This window comes from Panthera onca, chromosome X (assembly GCF_046562875.1).
Source record: "Panthera onca isolate mPanOnc1 chromosome X, mPanOnc1 haplotype 2, whole genome shotgun sequence".
NCBI lineage: Eukaryota > Metazoa > Chordata > Mammalia > Carnivora > Felidae > Panthera > Panthera onca.
Genome location: NC_138357.1, coordinates 104892977 through 104917156, shown reverse-complemented (window position 1 = coordinate 104917156; position 24180 = coordinate 104892977). Strand labels below are relative to the sequence as shown.

Sequence of the window (24180 nt, the reverse complement as noted above, 5' to 3'; positions counted from 1 at the left end):
CCATCATTTATTTAAATGTGTTTATCCAAATAATTTGAAAATATATTGAATTATTTTATATTATTTGCAATCCTCCCCAGAAAATTATTAAAACATATTAGCAATTTTATACTGTATTTTTGAAGATCATACGTTTAGCTTAATGGTAGTAAAACTTCCTAAGCCGTAGATCCTACAATCTCTTTCCATATTAAAATGAACATAAGGTGTCTGAATTCCAAGGTGCTGTAATTTCATTTCTTTTCCTTGTCTTTTGATGCTCAACTGTTGGAAACTTTTCCTGATTGATAGTTAAGTACTGAATAATGTTAATTTGCAGTAATAGTTTTGGTTTTCTTTCAACTGTTTTCTGAGTAAGCATATTCTGATAGTATTAAAATCTGTACCCCCAATGCAACTCTACCTCCATTCTCTTGATTTAATTTGCTACTAACTTTTTAGCATTCTCTAGACCAAATATTTTTGTTTTTACCTTTAAGCATTTTTGCTTTATCTTACAAATCTTTGGGGATTTGAATAATTTTATCTCACTGTTTATACTGCTACCTTGAAGGTGTTTCAGCCTTTTTCACTGGCAGCAGTGTCTTCTGTGACAGATGGCCTCAGTTACAATAACATGATTCTAGAATTGTATTATAATTCATGTAGTGGTAAAACATGATAATTTCATGCTCATCCCCATAATTATAACTGTTTAAAATAAAATCCCACCTAGTATTTGTTTCGTGCAGTGGGACAAATATACAAAATAATGGTGATAAATATCACATATAATTCATATAGCCTTGACATCTCTGTTTGTGTACAGTTATGTCATTCTATTAACGTGGTGTGCCAGCTCCACGACAGCCATTGACAGGAATCATGGCGGTTAACTTGGGCATTGATATCCACCAAGCTTCTAACTAAATACTACTCCAATACAACTCTTTGATAGCACTCTTAGGCTACAATTTGGTAATTGAAATTAACTAAATAAAAGAATGTTGTGAAATTGAAAATACCTTAATTAGGAAACATAGTATTATGATGGTAAGGAGAATGAATTCTAGGGTCAGACATAGCTGGGTGGGAATTCTGGCACTTCCATTTATTAGCTGGTGTTGAGTGTCTTCAGTTGTAAAATTCAGTTTTTAACTTACCCACTCATTCATTCATTCATTCATTCAGTAAATGTGTGTTGAGCTTGTTAGCAGATATTGTTCCAGGCACTGAGGCTAAGGACATGAGTTAAAAGGACAAAGTCCCTGACCTCAATGGGCTTACATTCTACCAGGGAGTTGAAGCAAACAAAAAGCGGGCCATTAAGGCCTATGAAAAATATTGGAGCAGAACCTGGAATAAGTGATCAGGGTAGGAAGCTCATGTTTCAGACAGGGTAATTACGAAAGACTTCTAAAAGGAGGTGATATTTGGAGGAGGAAGGAAGGAAGGAAGTCTTGCAGTTGGTGAGAAAGCTCTCTGTAGAGAGAACAGTTAGTTCAAAAGCCTTAATAGATATTTTTGTGAAGGGTAAATGAAAATTTGTGAACTCAACCATAGCTAAGTGCTCATTAGTTGTTACATATTCTTTTAAGAAAAGAAATGTAGATAACTCTATAGATGATGTGTCTTCTTTCCTCTAATAATGTACACCGTCCTTTTCATCTGGATTTATTTTCCTTCCCTTGAATCCTACATTATTCATCCTATTCTCAGATCCTTCAGTTTACGCTCACTTTAATCTGTAGCAAGTTAAATTCTTCTTGCAGTATTCAGATGTTACTGCTCTTAGAGGTCCCTCTTTTCTTGCTTCTTGCCATTTTGCTTAGTATTTGTATATGGTGAGTTCTGTGAAATTGATTAACTTACTAAATATTCAACAACTGTCCTCTTTAAGCAAGAAATTCACTATTTCTCTATGATGATGATAGTGGGGATGTACCTGTTCTGTGGGGACCTGTTGTTTTGTGTGTGTGTGATGAAAAACTGGTGTCAAGTTAGCATTTGGATGGTGGTGCTCCCAGGAAGCCTAGAAAACCCAACAAGCCCCCACCCCTATCAGCCACATTTTTCACCATGGTTTCTACTTTACGCTTCCCTTGATGTGTCCAGCAGAGCAAAGTGACTGTCTGCCTCTGTGTCTGGCTGTGAAACCAGTACCAGAACTTGACCTACTTTTGTTGCATTTCTTTTTGCCTTATTTGCCTGTAAAATGTTTATTTATGATCTTGTCATTGAGTGTCCAATCAAAGAGATAAACCACACACTAAATTTAACAAGGAAAGTTTATATAAGGAAGTATTAAATGTAACAAGGCACTGGAGTGAAGGACTAGCTAGTAAGAAAGAAAGATGTATTAGTCTTCTCAGTCTATCATAATAAATCACCATAGCCTATTTCTCACAGTTATGGAGGCTGAGAAGTGTAAGACCAAGGTGCTGGCTGACTTGATTCCTGCTGAGGGCCTTCTTTCTGGCTTATAGTTGGCCATGCTCTTGCTGTGTGCCTACATGGCCTCTTATCTGTGAGCCCCATCCCATGGAGGAAGGAGCGGAGGGAAGAAGGAAGGGAGAGCCAGACGGAGAGAGAGAGAGAACCTCTCTGATGTCCTTTATAAAAGCACTGATCCCTTTATGAGGGCACTGCCCTCATGACCTCATCTAAACATACTTATCTCCCAAAGACCGTACCTCCAAATATGATCACGTTGGGGATTAAGTCTTCAACATGTGAATTTTAGGATATAAACATTCAGTCCATAGCAAAAGAAAAAAAAAAAAAGAAAAACCCTAAAAACTAGAGGGATGGCTGACATTTTACCCCTATGGCTGAGAGAACATCCAAAGGAAAGCTGCCCTCCATCCTCCCACCTTCAGAACTGAGATCCGAACCTTATTAGGAAAATACATGGCTTACTGAATGGTAGACATCACTGAGGTGCCATGATGGCAGAATTTGCCATCTGGGATTTGTCAGTGATTCACCTTCTGAGGTACCTGGGAAAGCTGTTCATGGGACAGTGTCTTGGCTGAGGCTCTGTTAAACAATATCCAACCTGCTGACTACTGTGCACTGCAGGAGCTGGATACTGGAGAAGTGGGAGCCAGGTGCTGGGGAAGCCTCCCACACTTCAAGAACCTGCCACAGAAGCACGCTGAAATCAAGGAGCAAAACCCTTTCCTCTGACACTGTCTCTCCAGAACCCTCTACTAACAAAGCTGTAGTGCCAGTTAGCAAAGGAGAAATATTTCAAAGGGCCAGATCCAGTTTCAAAGAACGGGCAAAAAAAATGGATTTAGAGTCAATTGCACTGATATAAACTAAGAATAAATAGCAGCAGAAGCACAGTGATGAATATATTGCTTATTAGCTGGGTAAATTACTTTTCACTGCCCTTCCGAGTTGTATCCACTGCTGCATCCTCTGTGCCTAGAGTAGAATCCGGTCAGTAGAGATGCCCAGTCAATATTTGCTGAATGAATCAGGGAATGAATGAACTAATTGCTTCACTTTTTTTCTCTAATGTTTTTGTTTTGTTTCTCTTTTTACTGTAGCCGATGGATGCACTGATTGGTCTGTCGATATCAAGAAATATCAAGTTTTGGTTGGAGAGCCTGTTCGAATCAAATGTGCCCTCTTTTATGGTTATATCAGAGCAAATTACTCCCTGGCCCAAAGTGCTGGACTCAGTTTGATGTGGTACAAAAGCTCTGGCCCTGGAGACTTTGAAGAGCCAATAGCCTTTGATGGAAGTAGAATGAGCAAGGAAGAAGACTCCATTTGGTTCCGGCCAACACTACTGCAGGACAGTGGTCTTTACGCCTGTGTCATCAGGTATTCTTTTAATCCTATTATTGCTGAATCAATAAATCATAGGCTGCTTTCTTATACTAAAGTTTTGCTGCTATCCCTTTCACCTAAAGGTTTTGTCTCAATATTTGTGTGTGTTGCCGCTTTCTCAAATTTAGAACCTAAATCATAAAAAGATGGGATTGGAATTTATATTGAGACATTATTTCTGGCTTATGGAGAAAAGAGATACCATCTGGGTATCTACTTATGTTGCCAGAAATTACTAAAGACTATGAAATAAAATTTATAGAGGAGGTGAAATGTTGCACATAAAATGTAAGCAAAGACTTGCAGAAAGGATGCATAGTTTATTGCTAAATGGGTTGTAACATTTTGTTATTGCCCTTCACAGACAAATAGAGCACAGATACCTCTGGTTCACACACATCTGTAAAGATGATTTAGGTAAATGTGTGTATGTGCACTGCAAGACAAAGGCAGCATTGCCATGTTAGGGAATAATAAGGCTGTCTTCCAGATCATTTTGTTAACTAAAAGTGCTGGGTCAATACAAAAATTTCCTGGGTCCCTCAGGGCCAAAGGGAAGTTAATAACAAAGCCTGTGCCTTTATCCACACAGAAACTCATTGCACATCCATACGTCTTTGTCTCCTTATGGAAGAGACATATGTAGTTTGCTTAATGATAATGCATTGAAACAGTATCCATGTAACACATTAGTAGTTAAAAATCTCAGTTCAAGCATTTAGCCCTTCATGGATTGTGAATCACACCCTGCATGAATGATTGTGGATGTCATTAGACTATAAGAGCATTGGCAAGGCAGGGTACAGGCATATAGAGGGTGTGTTTAAATCTTTGTCTTTTTTTGCATTTTGGTTTGCTAAGAGAAACAAAGCCACATCTAATGCAATAGATTCTCAATTTGGAGGAAGGCTCAGAATCACGTAGTGTCCTTTTCAAATCCAAATTCGACTTTCACTTCTGAAACTCTAATCTGCAGCTATCACTACTCTGTTTGAGGATCATGCCTGCCTCCACCCCCACTTACTCTTAGAAGAATTACCTTTATGCTGAGTCATGGCCGCGGGTGTGTTAGGACATTAAAATGGGTCAAGGCCACATAAAAGTTAAACAGAAATGTGTCTTTTTAGATCCTAACAACATATAGATTCAAGTTCATTTTGGAAAAGATAAGTGAATGCAAATGGAGTTGTGCTTGGGAAAAGTGTTGAGTGGATTATAAAAAAACAAATGCATCATTCCTTTGGCATTTGTTCTTTCCCTTAGGGTCTACCAATCCTTTTATGGTCAAACATATCTCTTATTAGAAGTAGAGATTTTCTAGTGGCATTGGTAAATTATTGCCATACTAGTGCCGTTAAAGAGTACTTTGTGGACTGACTTTGCTCACTTAACTAATAGTGATTTGATTTAACTTCACTCTGTTTCTTTTTTAAAATAAATCATTATTTCCGATTGTTCATGCATGTAGAGGTGATTCTTCAAGATAGGCAAATGTGTGTCCTCATTTATCTGAGATTAGAACGGAGCTGGATGTCCACAGTCTAACATTTCATTTCATTATATATTGTTGATGGGAAAATAATGATGCGTTCACATTAGTAATCTGACTTTTTAAAGCCCTGAAGTTGCATTTCTTTGATGTGTTTAAATATATAATGTGACCCAGTGCTCTGAGAAATTACATTAACATGTCCCTGAATTTACAGTTGAAGTAACGAATGAAAGGTTGAAAAGTTGCACAAATAGTGACATTTGCCATATGGAAGGTGAAACTAAAAGGCAAACACCTTAAAGTTTTGTATGTGTAAGCAGTATTCTAGAGAAAGTGATAAACTGCAGAAAGAAGATACTTTTGTTATTGGGATTCAAATATTCCAATTGATTTGAAGCTAGCATTGATATGGCTCCCTCTTCAATTTGGAAAGTAGTACTCAAAATCTTTATAAACAGCAATTTAAATAGCATTGCTTGGTGTTGGCGTGAGGGGAGCCCAAGGCTGACATTTTGGCACATTGTTATCTGTCAGGCAGCAAAACTGTCACCATTGGTTTTTTAAATAATCCACTTGCAAGGAATTTTAGGTGTTTGAAAATGTTAGCTTGTACTCAGACATGGTAGTCTTTCTGATAAGTGTTCTGAGTATTTATCAATGAAAAAGGTTTAACAACAAGGTTTTTCATGTACAGCTGATTTGTATTTACACCTATATATGTACAGTTAAATGGTGTAAATAATGGAAACACCTAAGGTTACCATCAGCATAACAAGCAAGAGCTTTCCTACTCCCTTCTCTTAGTATCTATCCTGGACACAGTAATGCCACGTAATTCTTTGTTGCATGCTTTGTGGCTTTTTCCTCAGTTTTCTCCTTCCAAAATTTTTGTTTTGATCTTACGTGAAAGAGTAAATGAAGGACAGTTGTACAACAATTTCCTTTCATTTCCTTTAGAATGAACTTATTTTATTAAAAAAAAACTTAAGTTTTCTTATACTCTTGACCCCCAATTTTTAACCCCCCTCTTTGGTTGTGCACTATTGGCAGTTTCATGAGCAGAGCTAATCAGTGCACATGTGAGTATTTTCATGCCTCCCCAAAATGGAAGTGTACTAAGTTGTTTAGCACCCTATTTTTTTTACTAAAATTTGTATTTTTGAAGTAATTGAAGTTTCATATTCAGTTACAAGAAATAAAGAGATCCTATGAATCTCTTATCTTATGTCACTGGTAACATTTTACACAACTATAGTTACAGTCTCATAATCAGAGTTTTGACATTGAAACAGTCAAGTTACAGAACATTGCCATCACTTCAAGGACCGCCCCCCCCCCCGTTTTCCCATCTACCTTTCTCCCCCATTATTCCCAATCCCTTGACAACCAGTAATCTTTTCTCCATATCTATTTTTTAATTCAAAAATGTTATTAAATAGAATCATGTATTATATAACCTTCTGGAATTGGATTGCTCACTCAGCATAATCCCTTTGAAATCTATCCGGGTTGTTGCATGTATCTATAATATGTTCCTGTTTATTGCTGAGCACTGTTCCATGGCATGGAACATTACCACAGTGTTTATTCAGTCATTGAAAGACTTCTGGGTTGTTTCCAGTTTGGGGCTGTTGAAAATAAAGCTTCTGTGGACATTCATGTACATTTTTTGGTGAACATAAGTTGTCATTTTTCTTTGAAAAATGCCCAAGAATGAATTTGGGTTGGATGGTCATTGCATGTGTGGTATGTCAGAAACTGCCCAACTAGTTTCCAGAGTACCATTTTACATCCCCACCAGCAATATATGAGTGATCCAGTTTTTCCACATCCTTGCAGTATTTGGTATTGTCGTTATTTTTTTATTGTAACCATCAGTGTATCGTGATATCTCATTGTGGTTTCTCTAATGGCTAATGATGTTTAACACATTTTCAAGTGCTGATTTGCTATCTCTCCTCTTCAGTGAAATGTCTGTTAGGTCTTGTGCCTATTCGTTAATTGAATTACTTGTGTTCTTACTGTTAAGTTTTGAGAATTCTTTGTATATTCTAGATAATAGTCGTTTTTTGGAAATGTAGTTTGCAAATATTTTCTGTCAATCTGTAGTTTATCTTTTCATCCTCTTAACAGGATCTTTTGCAGAGCAAAAGTTTTGAATTTTAATGTTCAATTTGTTGTTTTTTTCATTTATGGATCATAGTTGTGAAGTGAAGAACTCTTTGCCTCTCTTTCTGAAGGTTTTCTATTATTTTTTCAATTAATGTTTCTGCCAGAAATTCTATTGTTTTACATTTGCTTGTGATCCATTTTGAGTTAACATTTGTGTAAAGTGTAAAGTTTATTTAGGTCAAGCTTAGCTTTTGGGATAGATGTCCAGTTGCTGTGGCACCTTTGGTTGAAAAAGGTATGCTTCCTCCAAGGACTAGTCTTTGGATATTTATTCCAAATCAGTTAGGCATGTTTGTGTGGTCCTGTTTTTTTATTTCTCTTCTACACCTTTGATCTGTATGTCTAGCCCTGTGCCAGTACTTCTGTGTCTTGGTTAGTATAGCTATTTAGTAGGACTAAATATCAAGTAGGGTGACTCCTCCTACTGCAGCCTTCTTTTTCAAGATTGTTCTAGTTATTGTAGGGCCCGTCCCTTTCAAAATAAGTTTTAGTATAAGATGGTCTATGTCTACAAAAAAAAAAAAAAAAAAAGGACTGGAATATTGATAGGAATTGCATTAAACCTATAAATCACTTTGAGGAAAATTGTTATCTTTATGATGTAGAATCTCCCAATCTATGAACTCAGTAGATCTCTCCATTTATTTAGGATTGCTTCTTTTGATTTCTTCACCAGTGTTTTGTAGTTTTCAGCATACAAATTCTATACACATTTTGTTAAATTTATACCTAAGTATTTCATTTTCTTTGGTGCGTTTGTAAGTGATAGTATCTTTTTAATTTCATTTTGAAAATGTACATTTTTAGTAATGTTAGAAATGTCATTGGTTTTGTGTAATTCCTTTCTGAAAATGTTTTTTTTTTCAAATGACATACCTGTAATGTGTTCTATCCAGTATCTAGTTCCTTTGCACAAGTCTTTTTTTCCTTTTATTTTTCAAATTTTTAATTTAAATTCTAGTTAGTTAACGTATAGTGTAATATTGGTTTCAGGAGTAGAATTTAGTGTTCACCACCTACATGTAACACCCAGTGCTCAACACAAGTGCCCTCCTTAATAGCCATCATCTTTGCCTAAGTCTTGATGTTCTCTTTAGAGACTAGATAACTTTTCTCATTGAAAGTACAAGTTAAGCATCTATCATAAGGTACATATACTTGGAGAAATCCATTTATTCATCCCTAAAACACACATCTATTGATCATTAACTGATATGCTAATGCTAGGGTTGCAAACAGTAAAAAAAATTGTTTTTATCCTCCAGTAGTAGATTACATCAGAGAAAACAAGCATGCAGGAGTTACAGATACTGCAATCACATTATAGAGCACAGTGGAGTTCCACCCAGATGAAGTAGCCCCGTTCCTTCTAGTCTTCCACATTACCACTAAAAAGGCTGGAAATAACACAACAAATAGGCATAGGAAGTCTGTGAAAGGTGGAAAAAAGGATTGTCTGGGGACCTCAGGACTTGAGGAAATGGCATGACCACCCTGTTTCACTTGCCCCACCAGAGAATGTTGGCAGGGCCTTCCAAGGTGTTGGCCTCTTCCATCCCCTGCCTGGCAGTAGCAGGCAGCAGTGATATGATCCCCCTGGTGAAGTAGGGTCAGACATCTGAGTGGGGGGCTGATCTTTGATCTTTTGCCTAGTGAAATTAGGCTAGAATTATACATTGCTGCAAGGGTAATGTCATTGGGATCCAGTGGCAACCTGAGTGCCACCCCCATCCAGCAGTAATGAGAAATCCATGCGGCATTGTGAGGCAGGACTAGTCACTGCTAGACTTCATCCCTTTTTCGTGGTATCAGTGGGGATGAAAGAAAGTTTCTCCCTTAAACAAGGCAGATTGAGGTGGTGAGAGATAGGGTTAGTTACTGTCCATTTTCCCATCATCCCTTCTGTGTTGTCAGTGGGATTCAGCGAGAAGTGAGCTTACTCCCCGACTGGAGATAACAGGCATTGTGAATCACTGACACACTTTCACCTGGAAGGTATGAGCACTGCTGAAGAAGTAGCTGAACATACATAAGCTTTCAGTCCTCATCTTACATTTCAGCAGGAGGATTGCCGCTTTAAAAAAAGATTAAATAGTATCCAAATTTTCATAATATCTAAAATGTGTAGAATATAATAAAAAAAAACTCTCACTGGTCTTACGATGAGTCATGAAAATTGCAACATGAATGAGAAACGAAAACAGTTACTAACACTGAGATGAATCAGATGTTAGAATTATCCAACAAGGATTTCCAAGGAACCATCATAAAAATATTTCAGCAAGTAACTAAAAAAAACTCTTGAAACAGATGAAAAAAATTGAAAACTTCAGCAAAGAAATGAAAAAAAAAAAAACCAAATTGAATTTGTGGAACTGAAAATTACAGTAACTAAAAACTCATTGGAAGGGCTTAATAGTTGAGTGTAGATGATAAAAGACAGCTTGACTTCTTTGTTATGGTATGAAAATTTCACTTACAAGGGCCAAGGAACTTCAATTTGCCAGATCCTCGGGGCCTTGCTTGGTTTCCTTAACACCGATTTTTATCACTTCTGCTCTTAGTTCTCTGATAGATAGCTCAGTAAATTTCCTTAGGATCCTCTTCCTTTGGAATTTTCTTGAATGCTGGTGTTTACCAGAGTTTTGTTTACACCTTCTTCCCTTTATCCTTCTACATCATTTGTTTTCAGCTTTGGCTGCTCATTGAAATTAACTGGGGAGCTTTTAAAAGCTCTTAATTAAAAAAAAAAAAAAAACAAAACTATTAATTTCTATGTAGTAGTCCAGATCAGTTAAATCCAGGTATCAGATGATTCTGTTGTGTAGCCAGCTTGAGAATCATAGTACCTGATCTTATTTATTCAATATTTTCACTTATAACATATTTATGGATGACTCAGTGATTCCAAAAATTTTAACAAGCACTAGAAGTTTCCTAATAGTCCTTTCTTCTTGTTTGTCTGTGAGACACATTGAATTCAGCAGTGTGCCAAAATTTATTTCAACACCTACTTCAAGAACCTATCTCCTCTTCAAGGTGCTTCCTCTTCCTTCTTTTCTTTGTAAATACCATCACCATCCTCCCAGTATCTCTAGCTGGGAAATTAGCACTTACCTTTGTTTTCTTAATCTTCCTCACCATGCCTTAAGTGGTTACCAGGACCTCTCCGGTCTACCTTAAAAATGTCTTTTGAATTTATTGTTATGCATACTACTTTCAGCTCTCCAGAGGAATGCAATGTGCTTTAAGTGGTTTCTCTGCCTCTATGTTTTTTCTGTTTTAGTTACTACTCCACACTGCTACGGAGTGTCTACAATGGAGATATTTCATTTCTATACATAAATGTCTTTGATAGGCCCTATTGCTCAGCAAAATGATGTCCAAACACTTTGCTTGGCATACATGTCCCTTAAAAGCCAAGTTTCAACCTTTCATTCAACCTTTCATTCAGACTCATCTTGGGTGTTTGTCTCTGTAGGCACCTTGTGCTATATTCTCACCATCCTGTTTGCAGTTTGCAAATGAAAGTATGAATTTTCCTTATTCTTCCACTCTTTGTCCCTTTATCTGAAATAACTTTTTTACTGCCTATCTGAATAATACATAATTATTCTTTGAAGAAGATCCAGTATATATTTACCATTCTTATTACCTTTCTCCAATTGCTCCATAGACAATCGGTGCAGTTAGCAATGCGGGGGGACAGGGGGGACTCCAAAAACTAAGTGGTTTAAAATGGCAACCATTCAATTTGTGTGTGATTTTGGAGGGTGGTCTGGACCCTACTGGATGCATGGTTCTGCTGTTTTTGCCTTGAAGCTGGAATGAACTAGGATGGAGGGTTGCCTAAGCCTGTCTCTCCATGAAGTCTCAGGCCCACCCTTTCTTCAAGTGGTCTTTCCCACTGTGTCACCACCAGGATAGCTAGACTCTTTATGTGGTGACTCAGAAGGTATAACCACTGATCAGGCATCTGCCTGCCTCATGATTACTAACATCCTAGTCACCAACTCTAGAGCTAACATGCAAGGAGACTTTACAAGTGCTTGAGCACCATGAGGTATGTGATTCACTGGTGGGACCACCAGAATAAAAGTCCAGCAGTCTGCCTTTGGCCTCCTTTACATATGCTCATACATATGTACTTATGTAGATACAAACATATGTACATATGTACACTCACCCATTCCTAAGACCCTCAAAGTCTTATTATGGCATAGGGGTTAGGCTACAAGCCCCAGATTGCCTTATCTAAATCACTGTGTGTGTGAAAGAGGTTCTTCATACTTAGTTCCCTGAGGGCAACTAGTTTAGTGGGTCCTCCAGATCCGTAGCTCTGGGAGCTACAAAGGTATTTTATGTAACCCTTGCACACCCAACATACAGTGGTCATTGAGGGATAAAATAACCAAATAGTCCTATTTGAAATGGAGGCAGGAGAATGGGAGATACAGAGAAGTCATTGGCCCATAGCAGTTGTAGGCATATATCACCAGTTTCTTGATTAGGGCCCAGTTCTGCTTGTAGGAGAGGTTTTCTGTGGCTCTTGAGCTCGTGTTCTTCTTTTTCACAGACAGTAAAGGGTCCAGAGACCTCTTTCAATTTGAACTTTATCTGTATCTTTTAGTATAAACTAGTATGGTTCCTTAAAATGCTATGAGCCTTTTATTGTAATCCACTCCATTAAGCAGTAGCCATACCTACAAATATCTTTAAGACAAATGCCTTTCTCCGTTGGTGTTCTAGTCAGAGTGCTGGAAGACAATGTGCTAAACATTTGTAGACACGCCTTTGCCTAGTTAGTCTTAGGGTATGTCTCATAGACCTTCTTAGCTACCTTCTCTTGGTGACAGAGAATGCACTGTATCCCAAACTTCTTATCGCTGGTATGTTTTCCCCCTCAGAATCAATTTGAATTAGTGTTTGTCACAGAGAAGGCAACCAGAAAAAGTTAGTGATTGAAATAATTTGTGTTATGTCACACTTAGGGGTTAGTGTTGTTAGAATACTTAGTGGAAAACAGTGCTGTAGTCAAAATTGCACCATTGTCTGATTTCTACAGTTTTCCATGAGAGGATTAAAGAATTCTATTTTTTGTGACATCTCTTATCTGAAACTAACAAATTCTGAACTGTTTATCCTATATTATGATTTTTGGTACAACAGTTCATTTTATTCTTTCCCTGTAATATAACCTCCCTTTTACCAGGTGAAAGTAGAAAGTAATATGCTAAGCCTAAAAGACCCATAACAAGTAACTGCTATACCATAGTATAAATAATTTAAGTCATTAATTTTAATCTGTATGATAGAGTATAATTTTAATAGTTATTTTATGTGATTATTGTTTAAAAATGAAGTCATTCTTGGATCAAAGGATAAATAATGTCATCATCATTTTAGAAAGTCCTAAACATTTACACCCCCAAGGAGTCTTTATAATTTGTTCAGGGCAATCAGAGTCCATATAAATGTTTTATATCCTACCCAGAAATTTTAATGATCATATGTATATGTGTTCTAAGGACCTGAAGTAGTTTTACAATCTTGGTTTCCTAATTGTTAAACTACCTCTCTTAATTGGAACCAGAGCATACCCTTGAGAATATCAGCTGTAATTTATAGGTTATAAAAAATGCAATCAAACCTCCATAAGCTAGTTCTTTAAAAAAAAAATCCAATACGGCTAAAAATCCTTAAAATAAGGTTTCAAGTCTGGATAAAGAATCTCTTACGGATGATAGATTGAAATTTTAGAACTGAACATCACACACTCTTTCTCTACTCTTTTGGTGGGAACATACGTTTCTTGGCATACCAGGCTTCAAAGAGATTTTCCAGTTACATAATCCTGATAATGCTTGAGGAGATCATGCTGAAGTTGTAGATGCACATAGAACCAATCCTATGTGTATCCTTTTTTACATGTTTAAGACATGAAAGTGTACTCCAAAGGATCAAACTGTTTATGAACAGGGCAACAATTAGCCAGATTTCTATCTGTCTGAGTGCTTTCTTTTCAGAAACAACAAACACAGTGTTTGGAAGTAAAAGCCAAGAGCTCGGTGAATTGCCTATTCAATTTACTGATTTTTTTAACCATCCAGGAAATACTAGTCTTTACCATAACAGCCATTTCTTTCCCTTTTTTTATTAAGAAGATGAAATCATTGCTGCTGAGTGATGGTGGGGTGGTTTCTTAGATCCCTGGATTAAGAAAGGCTTTGTCTTATCTTTTCAAGTTTTCTAAGAGAGAAAGAGAACTCTGAAATCAATGGTGTCATGTTTCAGGGAAGATAGCGACTTACGAATTTTCTCAAAAAGGTATCAAGTTAATATGGAATAAGTAGGCCAGTTAAAAAGATACATTTGTAAAATAATTAGGCATATACCATTTAATTTTGAGTTCTAATGTATTCTATTTTTTCCTTTTTAATTAAAATTGATCGCTATTAGCCCTTTACAGTCATGGATATAACATGTGCATTTATCATATTTTACAAACATTACTGGAAGTCCATGATATAATATAATTGGTAATTATCATGAGGAAATTTTTAAATTGCAAACAGTATGCACCAGGCATGCAGATCACTGATAACTCAGAACTTCATTGGTGGTTTTGGTTTTGTACTGTAATCATTATTTTTTATTTGTAAAAAATATTCCCCAAAGAAAAGCTAACTGCTAATGTTGGTACACTAAGTAAAGGTAAAGTAAATTGGTCTAATAAGGTAATAGCAACTAATCAACAAAGCTTAGGATAAGAGAAAAAGTTGAATATGAAGCCAAGATTATTCAAGGCTTTTTCTAAGTCTAATTTTGTATATGGTTCCCAAGTAAAAAATATGAACAATAATTTCAGTGAATGTGGTAAAAAAACAATAAAGGGACTGATTTTTTTTAGAAGAGCTCATAAGAGACCTGTGATTTGAGCAGTACTTTGAAAAATAAACACATGGCTAGGGAAAGTGTAATAGAGGAAGTTTTCTCTGTTAGGAATGTCTCATGAAGACTGGTACAAGAGAAATTAAATAATGATCTAGAGCAGGAATTGGTATGCTTTTTCTGTAAAGGGCCATTTGGTAAAAAAATTTAGGCTCTGTAGGTCATATAGTCTTTATTGCAACTACTCAGCTCTGCTGTAGCAAAACAGAGCCGTAGACAGCACATATAAACAAATGGGCGTGGCTGTGTTCCAATAAAACTTTTTGCAAAAACAGGTGATAGGATGGATCTGGCATGCAGCTATAGTTTGCTGACCTCTTTTTTAGAAAATACCAGATAAACTGCAAATAGTTAAGGCAGCAACAAAAACCGCTGCTGTTATTAACAAAGAAAAAACACACAGTCTATTCCTGATAGAGTGAGTAGGTAAGTTTTGTTGGAAAATGGGTTTTTGTACACAATGGTGAGAAGGATGACCATAAAGAATGTAAAACAGATGCTATGTCTTAAATGGCACGTAAGTGTCAAGCGGGAATAGAAAGATGACAACATTTCTCTTGAATTACCTTGCAGCAAGTGTTTGAATGTTTAGAGACACTGGAACATGAAAAACAGGCAAGGAGTTTTTATAATAATTGAGGCATGAGTGATGGGGACTAAGGTTAGAGTATTAATGGTGGAAATAACAAGGAAAGAAAAATATTCAAGATAACTTTTGGGAGTTAAAATTACACCATAGATGATACTTGATGGGGTGTTGAGAAACTGATTGAATATTGTTATGGGAAACAAATAAAAGGAAAAGAGATAGCAAGAGGCACATCTTAATGTCTTTCCAATACAAACCTAAACTTTTTCACCAAAAATTCTTAGGGTCTTGAAAATAAAAATGCCTGGACTTTAAGCCATTCCACTAGTAAACCCATTTGTATAATTATAACATCATTGCTTCCCCACATGCATTTGAATAAATAAGGAAAAGGGTCTAGGGTACTTTCTAGGTTCTCTCTTGGTCTACTCGTTATTCTGTTCTTAAAAACTTAACTAAAGTGCATATTTTGCTCAGATATATTCTCCTTTCCACAATTAGCTTATCTTTTTAAATTGAGGGAAAACTGACATATGACATTAATTTCAGGTGTGCAACATAATGATTATATCTTTGTATACAATATGATCACCACAATAAGTCTAGTTACCATGTGTCACCATCAAATGACCCCCTTCTCCCATTTTAACCACCTCCCCAATCTCTTCCCCTCTGATAACCATCAGTCTCTTCTCTGTACCTAAGAGTTTTGCTTTGTTTTAGTTCTTAGATTCCACATATAAATGAAATCGTATTGTATTTGTCTTTTTCTGACTTATTTCACTTAGCATAATACCCTCAAGGTCCATCCATGTTGTTACAAATGGCAAGATTACTTTCTTTTCTATAGCTGAGTATTACCCCATTTTATATAGATAGCACATAATTCTTTACCCATTCATCTATCGATGGACACTTCGGTTGTTTCCATATCTTGGCTATGGTGAATAATGCTGCACTCAACTTAGGGGTTCATATATCTTTTCAAATTAGTGTTTTTGGATTTTTTTGGATAAACACTCAGAAGTGGAATTGCTGGATCACGTGGGTAGTTCTACTTTTAGTTTTTTGAGGAACCTCCATACTATTTTCCATAGTGGCTGCACTAATTTGCATTCCCACCAACAGTACCTCAGCCTTCCCTTTTCTCCACATCTTCACCAACACTTATTATTTTTTGTCGTTTTGATAATAGCCATTCTAACAGGTATGAGATGATATCTCAAATCCATGAGCACTGAATATCCATTTGTGTCTTCTTCACTTTCTCTCATCAATGTGTTACCGTTTTCAGTGTATAGGTCTTTTACCTCCTTGGTTAAATTTAGTGCTATATATTTTATTCTTTTTGATGCATTTGTAAATGGGATTGTTTTCTTAATTTTGCTTTCCATTCTTTGGTTTTTAGTGTACAGAAATGTAATGGATCTCTATATATTTATTTTGTACTTTGAACTTTACTGAATTCATTTATTAGTTATAACAGTTTTTTGGTGTAGTCTTTAGGATTTTCTATATATAGTATCATGCCATTTGCAAATAGAACAGTTTCACTTCTTTGTTTCCAGTTTGGATGTCTTTTTTTTTTTTTTTTTTTACTAACTCCTGTGGTTAGAACTCCCAATATTATGTTGAATATAAGTTCTAGAGTTGTCATCCTTGTTTTCTTCTGATCTTAGAGGAAAAGCTTTAAGCTTTTCACAGTTGAGTATGATGTTATCTGTGGGTTTGCCATATATGGCCTTTATTAGGTTGCAGTATGTGTCCTCTTCACCCACTTTGATGAAAGTTTTATAATAAATGGATGTTGGGTTTGGTCAAATGCTTTTTCTGCATCTGTTGAGATGGTCATATGATTTTTATCCTTTATTTTTTTAATGTGGTGTATCATATTGATTTGAAGATGTTGAACCATCCTTGTATTCATAGAATAAATCCCATTTGATCAAGCCGTATGATTTTTTAAGCATTGTTGAATTGAGTTTGTTAATATTTTGTTGAGATTTTTTGTGTCTATATTCTTCAGGAATATTGACCTGTAATTTTCTATTTTTGTGGTGTCCTTGTCTGGTTCAGTATCAGGGCAATGTTGGTCTCTTAAAATGAGTTTGGAAGTGTTCCCTCCTTTTCATTTTTTTGAAGATTTTCAGAAGGGTAGATATTAGATCTTTGAATGTTTGGTGGAATTCGCCAGTGACCCTCTCTGGTCCTGGACTTTTGTTTGTTGGGAGGTTTTTAATTATTGATTCAACTACTTACTAGAAATTTATCTGTTCATATTTTCTATTTCTTCATGATTTAGTCTTGGAAGATTGTAAATTTCTATGAATTTTTCCATTTCTTCTTGATTGCCTAATTTGTTGGTGTGTAATTCATCATAGTGATCTCTTATGGTCTTTTGTGTTTCTGTGGTATTAGTTGTAACTGCTCTTTCATTTCCAATTTTATTTATTTGAGCCCTCTTTTTTTTCTTGATGAGTTTAGCTAAAGGTGTTTTCTTATTTTTTCAAAGAGCCACCTCTTAGTTTAACTGGTATTTTCTACTGTCATTTTAATCTCCATTTCATTTATTTCCACTTTGATCTAATTATTATTTCATTCCTTGTAGTACCTTTGGGCTTCATTTGTTCTTCTTTATCTAGTTCCTTTATAAGTTAAATTGTTTATTTGAGATTACTCTTATTTCTTGAGATTGGTCTGTACTGCTATGTAGTTACTTCTTAGAATCAATTTTGCTGCATTCCATAGATTCTGGTATGTTGTATTTCTGCTTTAATTTGTCTCTAGGTATTTATTTTTATTTCTCCTTTGGTTTCTTCTGTGACCCAGTAGGCGTTCAGTAACATGTTTTAATCTCCATGTGTTTGTAGTTTTTCCAGTTTTCTTCTTGTAATTGATTTCTAGTTTTATATGATTGTGGTTGGTAAAGATGCTTAATATGACTTCAGTCTTGTTTAATTTACTGTGACTTGTTTTGTGGCCTAAGCAGTGATGTCTCCTGGATAATGACCCATGTGCATTTGAGAAGAACGTGTATTGCGCTGCTTTTGGGTGGAATGTTCTGTATTTATCTATTAAGCCCATCTGGTCTAATGTGTCATTTAAAACCAGTGTTTTCCGATTGATTTCTTTCTCTGGATGATTCATTCATTGCTATAAGTGTGTTATTAAAATACCCTCCTACTATGGTGTTATCAGTTTCTCCCTTTAGATCTGTTAATATTTGCATTATATATAATGTTGCTCCTATGTTGAGTGCATATATATTTATAAGTGTTAAATCTTTTTGACAGATTGACCCCTTTGTCATTATGTAGTGCCCCTTTTTGTCTTTTATCACAATCTGTTTTGAAGTCTCTTTTGTCTGATGTGAGTATTATTCTGCTTGTGTTCTTTTTGTTTTCATTTCCATGGAATATATTTTCCCATTCCTTCACTCTCAGTCTTGTGTGTGTCCTTACTTCTGAAGTGAGTCTCTTGTTGGCAGCATGTAGATGTGTCTCGGTTATCATCCTTCCAGCCACTCTGTGTCTTTTGGTTAGAGAATTTAGTGTGTTTATATTTAAAGCAGAATCAGACCTGTAAATAAAGAGAACAAACTAATGGTTACCAGAGAGAGGGAGATGGGGAGATGAGCAAAATGAGTGAAGAGGAGTGGGAGATACAAGCTTCAAGTTATGGAATGACTAAATCACAGGAATAAAAGGCACAAAGAATATTGTCAGTAATATTCAGTAGTCAATATAGAGCTAATGTAAAGTGACAGACGGTAGCTACACTTGTGTTAAGCATAGCATAATGTATAAACTTGTCAAATCATTATGTTGTACACCTGAAACTAACGTAACATTGTCTGTCAACCACACTGAAATGAAAAAATTATTTAAAAATGCTTGTTGATAGGTATGTACTTATTGGCATCTTGTTCATTGTTTTCTGGCTCTACTTGAAGTTATTCTTTCTCCCTTCCTGCTCTCAACCTCTTCCTTTGTGGTTTGATGACCTCCTGGTTATGTTTAGATTCCTTTCTCATTTTCTTTATTGTTATATTTAGATTCCTTTCTCATTTTCTTGTGCATATTTGCTGTATATTTTTGCTTTGTGGCTCCTGTGAGATTCATGTATGTCACCTTATGTATATAACAGTCTACTTTAAGTTGATAACAACTTAAATATGAACACATTCCAAAAGTACATTTTTACTCCCTCCCCTTGTTTTATGTCAGTTTTGACATTTTTTTATTTTATGTACCCCTTAAGTAGTTACTATATTTTTACTTACTTTCACTCCTTTTGTCTTTTACCTTCTTAGTAGCTTCATAAGTGATGAATCTACTACCTGTACCATATATTTACCTTTACCAGTGAGATTTTTGCTTTGTTATGTTTTCTTGTTATTAATTAGTGCCATTTCTTTTCAGCTTGGAGAAGTCCCTTTAATACACCTTGCAAGGCCAATTTATTGGTGATAAACTCTTTTAACTGTTGCTTGTCTGAAAAACTCTTTATCTCTTCTTCAGATCTGAATGATAATGTTGCTGGAAAGAGCATTTCTTTCCAGGAAGCTTTTTTGTTTTTTTTTTTTTCCTTTCAGAAGTTTGAATATGCCATGCTTCTTTCTGGCCTACAAAGTTTCTGCCGGGAAATCTGCTGATAGCCTATGAGGGTTCCCTTGTTTCTAAACTTGTGTTTTCTTCTTGCTGCTTTTAAGATTATTTTTTTCCTTTAACTCTTGACATTTTAACTATCATATGCTTTGATGTGGTTCTCTTTGGGTTCATCTTCTTTGGAACTCTCTTAGCTTCCTGGACCCAAATGTCTGTTTTCTTCCCTGGGTTAGGGACATTTTCAGGCATTATTTCTTCAAGTAAGTTTTCTGCCCCTTTGTCTCTTCTCCTTCTGGGACCCTTATAATGTAAATGTTATTCCTTTTGATGTTGTTCTAGAGGTCCCTTACATTGTGTCCATTTTTAAAAATTATTATTTTTTTCTTTTTGCTGCTCTGTCCGGGTGAGTTCCATTGCAGTATCTTTGGGCTCACTGACCCATACTTCTATTTCATCCATTCTGCTGTTGAAATCTTCTAATGTATCTTTCAGCTCGTTTATGGGGTTCTTCAGCTCTTTGACTTCTGTTTTAAAGTTTCTTATGTTTTCTCTTTGTTTACCTTCTCACTTTGTTTATTCATTCTTTTTCTAAGTTTGATGAGCATTTTTATGACCATTGCTTTGAATTCTTTATCAAGTAGGTTACTTATTGCCATGTAGTTAAGGTCTTTTTCTTGAGGTTTTTTTCTTCTTCTTCCATTCAGAACATATTTGTCTGTTTCCTCATTTTGCTTGACTCTGTGTGTTTGTTTCTGAGTATTAGCTGAAACAGCTACCTCTTTCAGTCTTGACGGAGTGGCCTTGTAATAGGCACTTAACCTTATTGTTCAACATTGCCCTAGTTCTTGGTTGTCTCTTATACCTTTGTGGTCGTTTAAACCACTTGATTTATTCTTGATATGCCTTATTCTTGAGGGTATGCCAGGACTTGTCAGTGATCCAAGGCTAAGAATCTTATTTAGCTCCTAGTTTCAGGCTGATTAGAACCTAGACTTTCAGGCAGCATACTTTCAGGCAGCATCATTTAAGCTATGCAAATATGTATAGTCCTGTGGGGCCACAGTCACAACCTCAGCTGGTCTTCAGACCAGGAGATCTGGAGGTTTCCCCTGGGCAACAGTTGCAAGAATGGGGCTCCATATGAGTGTATAAGCTCCTTTTTGGGAAATCTCATCAAGCTGTAGTGAGGCCAAAGGAGACCTCAATGATAGTGTCCCCTAGGCTGTGTTCCCTGACCGCTCCTCACTAGCCTCTAGATGTGTGGTAAGCCTGAAGCCTGCCCCTCAAGCTGAAGCTCCAGGACGAGTAAAAAGGCCTGTTTCATAGGAAGATGGGGTGTGTTGCAGTCTGCTGTCTGTGCCCTGCCCTGGTGACAGTAGCCTGCCAAGAATTGTCTCTCTGATTGTTTCACTTTTATGGGGACCAGAAACATAGGCTTCCCTCAACACCAGAGCCAGGCGCTCACGGGGTATCCCCTATGTGGACTTCACGTGCCCCTGGGCTTTAGCAGGCTCCAGAGGAGCCTGGGTTCTGGGAAAGCCCACTGGCTTCAGCAGAGCCACAGGCAAGTTCAGGACTGGGGCAATGCCATCAACTGAAGTGGGATTGTGGGAGAGCCTGTGGGTGAGCAGTCTTGCTGGCTGCAGTGGAGCTTTTGGAATATACAGGGAAAGAGCAGCCTACTGGCTGCAGTAGGGCTGCAGGAGAGCAGGGTCACAGGAGAGCATGGGGGTGGGGCAAGTTGGCTGGTTCCAGCAACAAAGAAGGAATGCATAAATGGCACCTCCCAGTTCCAGCACTAGCAAGGTGCAGTGAGAATGCATAAATAGTGCCTGCCATCCTTTACATTCCCAGAGAAAGTCCCAGCTGACACCTGTGCTTCCAGCAGACACTTTAAGATTAGCCAATGAATCTTAGTCAGGTACGGTCCGGTTGCTTTTCAAATTGCTGCTTTTGCGCCGTAGACCATTAGCTTCTTAAAGGCAGAGAATAAATGTTTTGTTCACCTTTGCATCTCAGATAATGCATATATGGCCAGTGAGATCTGAACACAGAAAAATCTTTTGATCGGTTGTCACAGTTAGAGGATGGGCTATTTTTTTAATTTAAAAATTGTATTGAATATATTTGACATATGTGTAAATTTATAGCGTACAATATGTTAACATGATATATATATATATTATAACATAATATTATTGTAGCAATATTTAGCACCTCTGTCATATGACACAACTCTAGTACAGTATTGATGTCTATATCCAATACACTGTACATTAGATCTGTATGTCTTATTTACTCTTCCCGACAACTTTGTACCCTTGAATGATATCAGTCTATCCCCCACCCCACATCCCCTGGTAACCACCATTTTACTCTGAGTTTGACTTTTTTAGATTTCACACACATATAAGTGATATCTTACAGTACTTGTCTTTCTCTGTCTTACTTATCTTATTTAGCATAATGTGCCCAAGGTCCATCCATGTTGTCATGAGTGGCAGAAAATTCCCCTTTCTTGGAGCTGTATAATGTTCCATTGTATGTGTATGTCCCCCTTCTTTTTTATCCATTCATCCACTTATGGGCATTTAGGTTTTTAACATGTCTTGGCTTTTGTGAATAATGCTGCAGTAACATGGGAATGCAGATATCTCTTGGAAATCCTGTTTTCATTTTCCTTGATTATATCCCAAAAATGGGATTTTTAGATCACATGGCAGATCTATTTTTAATGTTTTGAGGAACCTCCGTATTGTTTTCCATAGCAATTGGGCCAATTTACTTTTGTACCATTAGTGTCTATAAGGGTGAGAACAGGTGTTTATATATAACAAGAATCTTGGAAATAACAGGACTTTAAAGAATTGAATTGAAGTTCAGACTGTATATGGTATGTGCATAATTATCTAGGCCTCAGGTTTCTTCTGTAGCTTTACTCTGTTCTCCCTGGGGTATGGTGCTCATCCTTGATATTTTCCAAGACGAATCTTTAGCCTTCATATCCATGCTATTATAAGCACCAAGATGTAATGAAAGAACAATGAAAGAACGTGATCCTTCGCACCTTTAAGAACAAATTCCAGCAGTTACTCACATCCCTTGTACTTACATCTCATAGGCCAGAGCTTGTTCACATAATTACATCACACTGTAGTGGTGGCTCAGATATGTAGTTTTTATTATTAGTGCTCATGTACCTGATAACAGTACAGAAGGTGTATTACTAAGAACCTTAAATTCTTTTCCCTAGAAGAAAAGCCTGAGATGGGAATTTTTGTACAGGTGAAATACGGAGACAGTACTCTCAGGAGTAAACCTACAGGGGAAAATGCCAGACAAAGATTTGTTTTCAAAAGTCTAGCCTCAGCCTGATCCCACAGGGAGCTATGGAATGTAAATTTTAACACAGAATTTATTCTGCCTTGAAGTGAGAGTCCAGGACCTGCATTGTTCAGTCATTTCTGTCCAGGTTGCTCTGGTCATGCTAAGGCAATTCTCAGGAAGAGGGTAGAGGTGTGAGCCTTGACCAGTCACCACCCACAGCAGCTGGGGAATGGGTACAAAAGCTAGTGAAGAAATTCTGAGTGGCGTACCTAAAACGTCTGCTATGCTGAGGAAGAAGGGGAAATAGATATCGAGGGACAATTAGTAGGCATTTTTGCCACATATATTGAAATGACCCAATATCTTATTTTTGTTTTATACTTGGTAAACTCTCTATCAGTATTTGTTGAATGAGTGATACATATTCTTTTTTTTTTTTTTATTCAATTAGTCAACATAAAGTGTAGTCTTGGCTTCAGGAATAAAACCCAGTGATTGATCTCTTACATATGACACCCAGTGCTCATCCCAAAACATGCCCTTCTTAGTATCCATCACCTTTTTAGCTCATCCCCCCACCTACCTCCCCTACAGCAACCCTCAGTTCTCTGTATTGAGGAGTCAATTATGGTTTGCCTCCGTCTCTGTTTTTATCTTATTTTTCCTTCCCTTCCCCTCTGTTCATCTGTTGAGTTTCTCAAATTCCATGTATGAGTGAAATCATATGATATCTGTCTTTCTCTGACTGACTTATTTCACTTAACATAATACCCTCCAGTTCAATCCCTGTTGTTGCAAATGGCAAGATTCCATTCTTTTTAATCACCAAGTAGTATTCCTTTGTATACACATACCACATCTTCTTTATCCATTCGTCATTTGATGGACATTGGGCTCTTTCCATAGTTTGGCTATTGCTGATAATACTGCTGTACACATGAGGGTACATGTACCCCTGTGAATCAGCATTTTTGTATGCTTTGGATAAATACCTAGTAATGCCATTGCTGGGTCATAGGGTAGTTGTATTTTTAATTTTTTGGCCAACCTCCATACTGTTTTCCAGGGTGGCTGCACCAATTTGTATTCCCACCTGCAGTGCAAAAACGTTCGCCTTTACTGTCGTCCCCAACATCTTTTGTTTCCTGAGTTGTTCATTTCAGCCATTCTGACAGGTATGAGGTGGTATCTAATTATGGTTTTGATTTGTATTTCCCTCA

At 36.7% G+C, this 24180-nt stretch overlaps 1 protein-coding gene across 1 annotated transcript in view; it reads left to right on the top strand.

Moving 5' to 3' along the window:
• The window catches only part of IL1RAPL1 (interleukin 1 receptor accessory protein like 1), a 1360593-nt gene that overhangs the window by 701477 nt on the left and 634936 nt on the right, over positions 1-24180 (top strand). The window contains exon 3 of the mRNA XM_081794008.1: positions 3537-3816. Coding sequence (XP_081650134.1) covers positions 3537-3816 — 280 coding nt within the window. The remainder of the gene's footprint in view (positions 1-3536; positions 3817-24180) is intronic.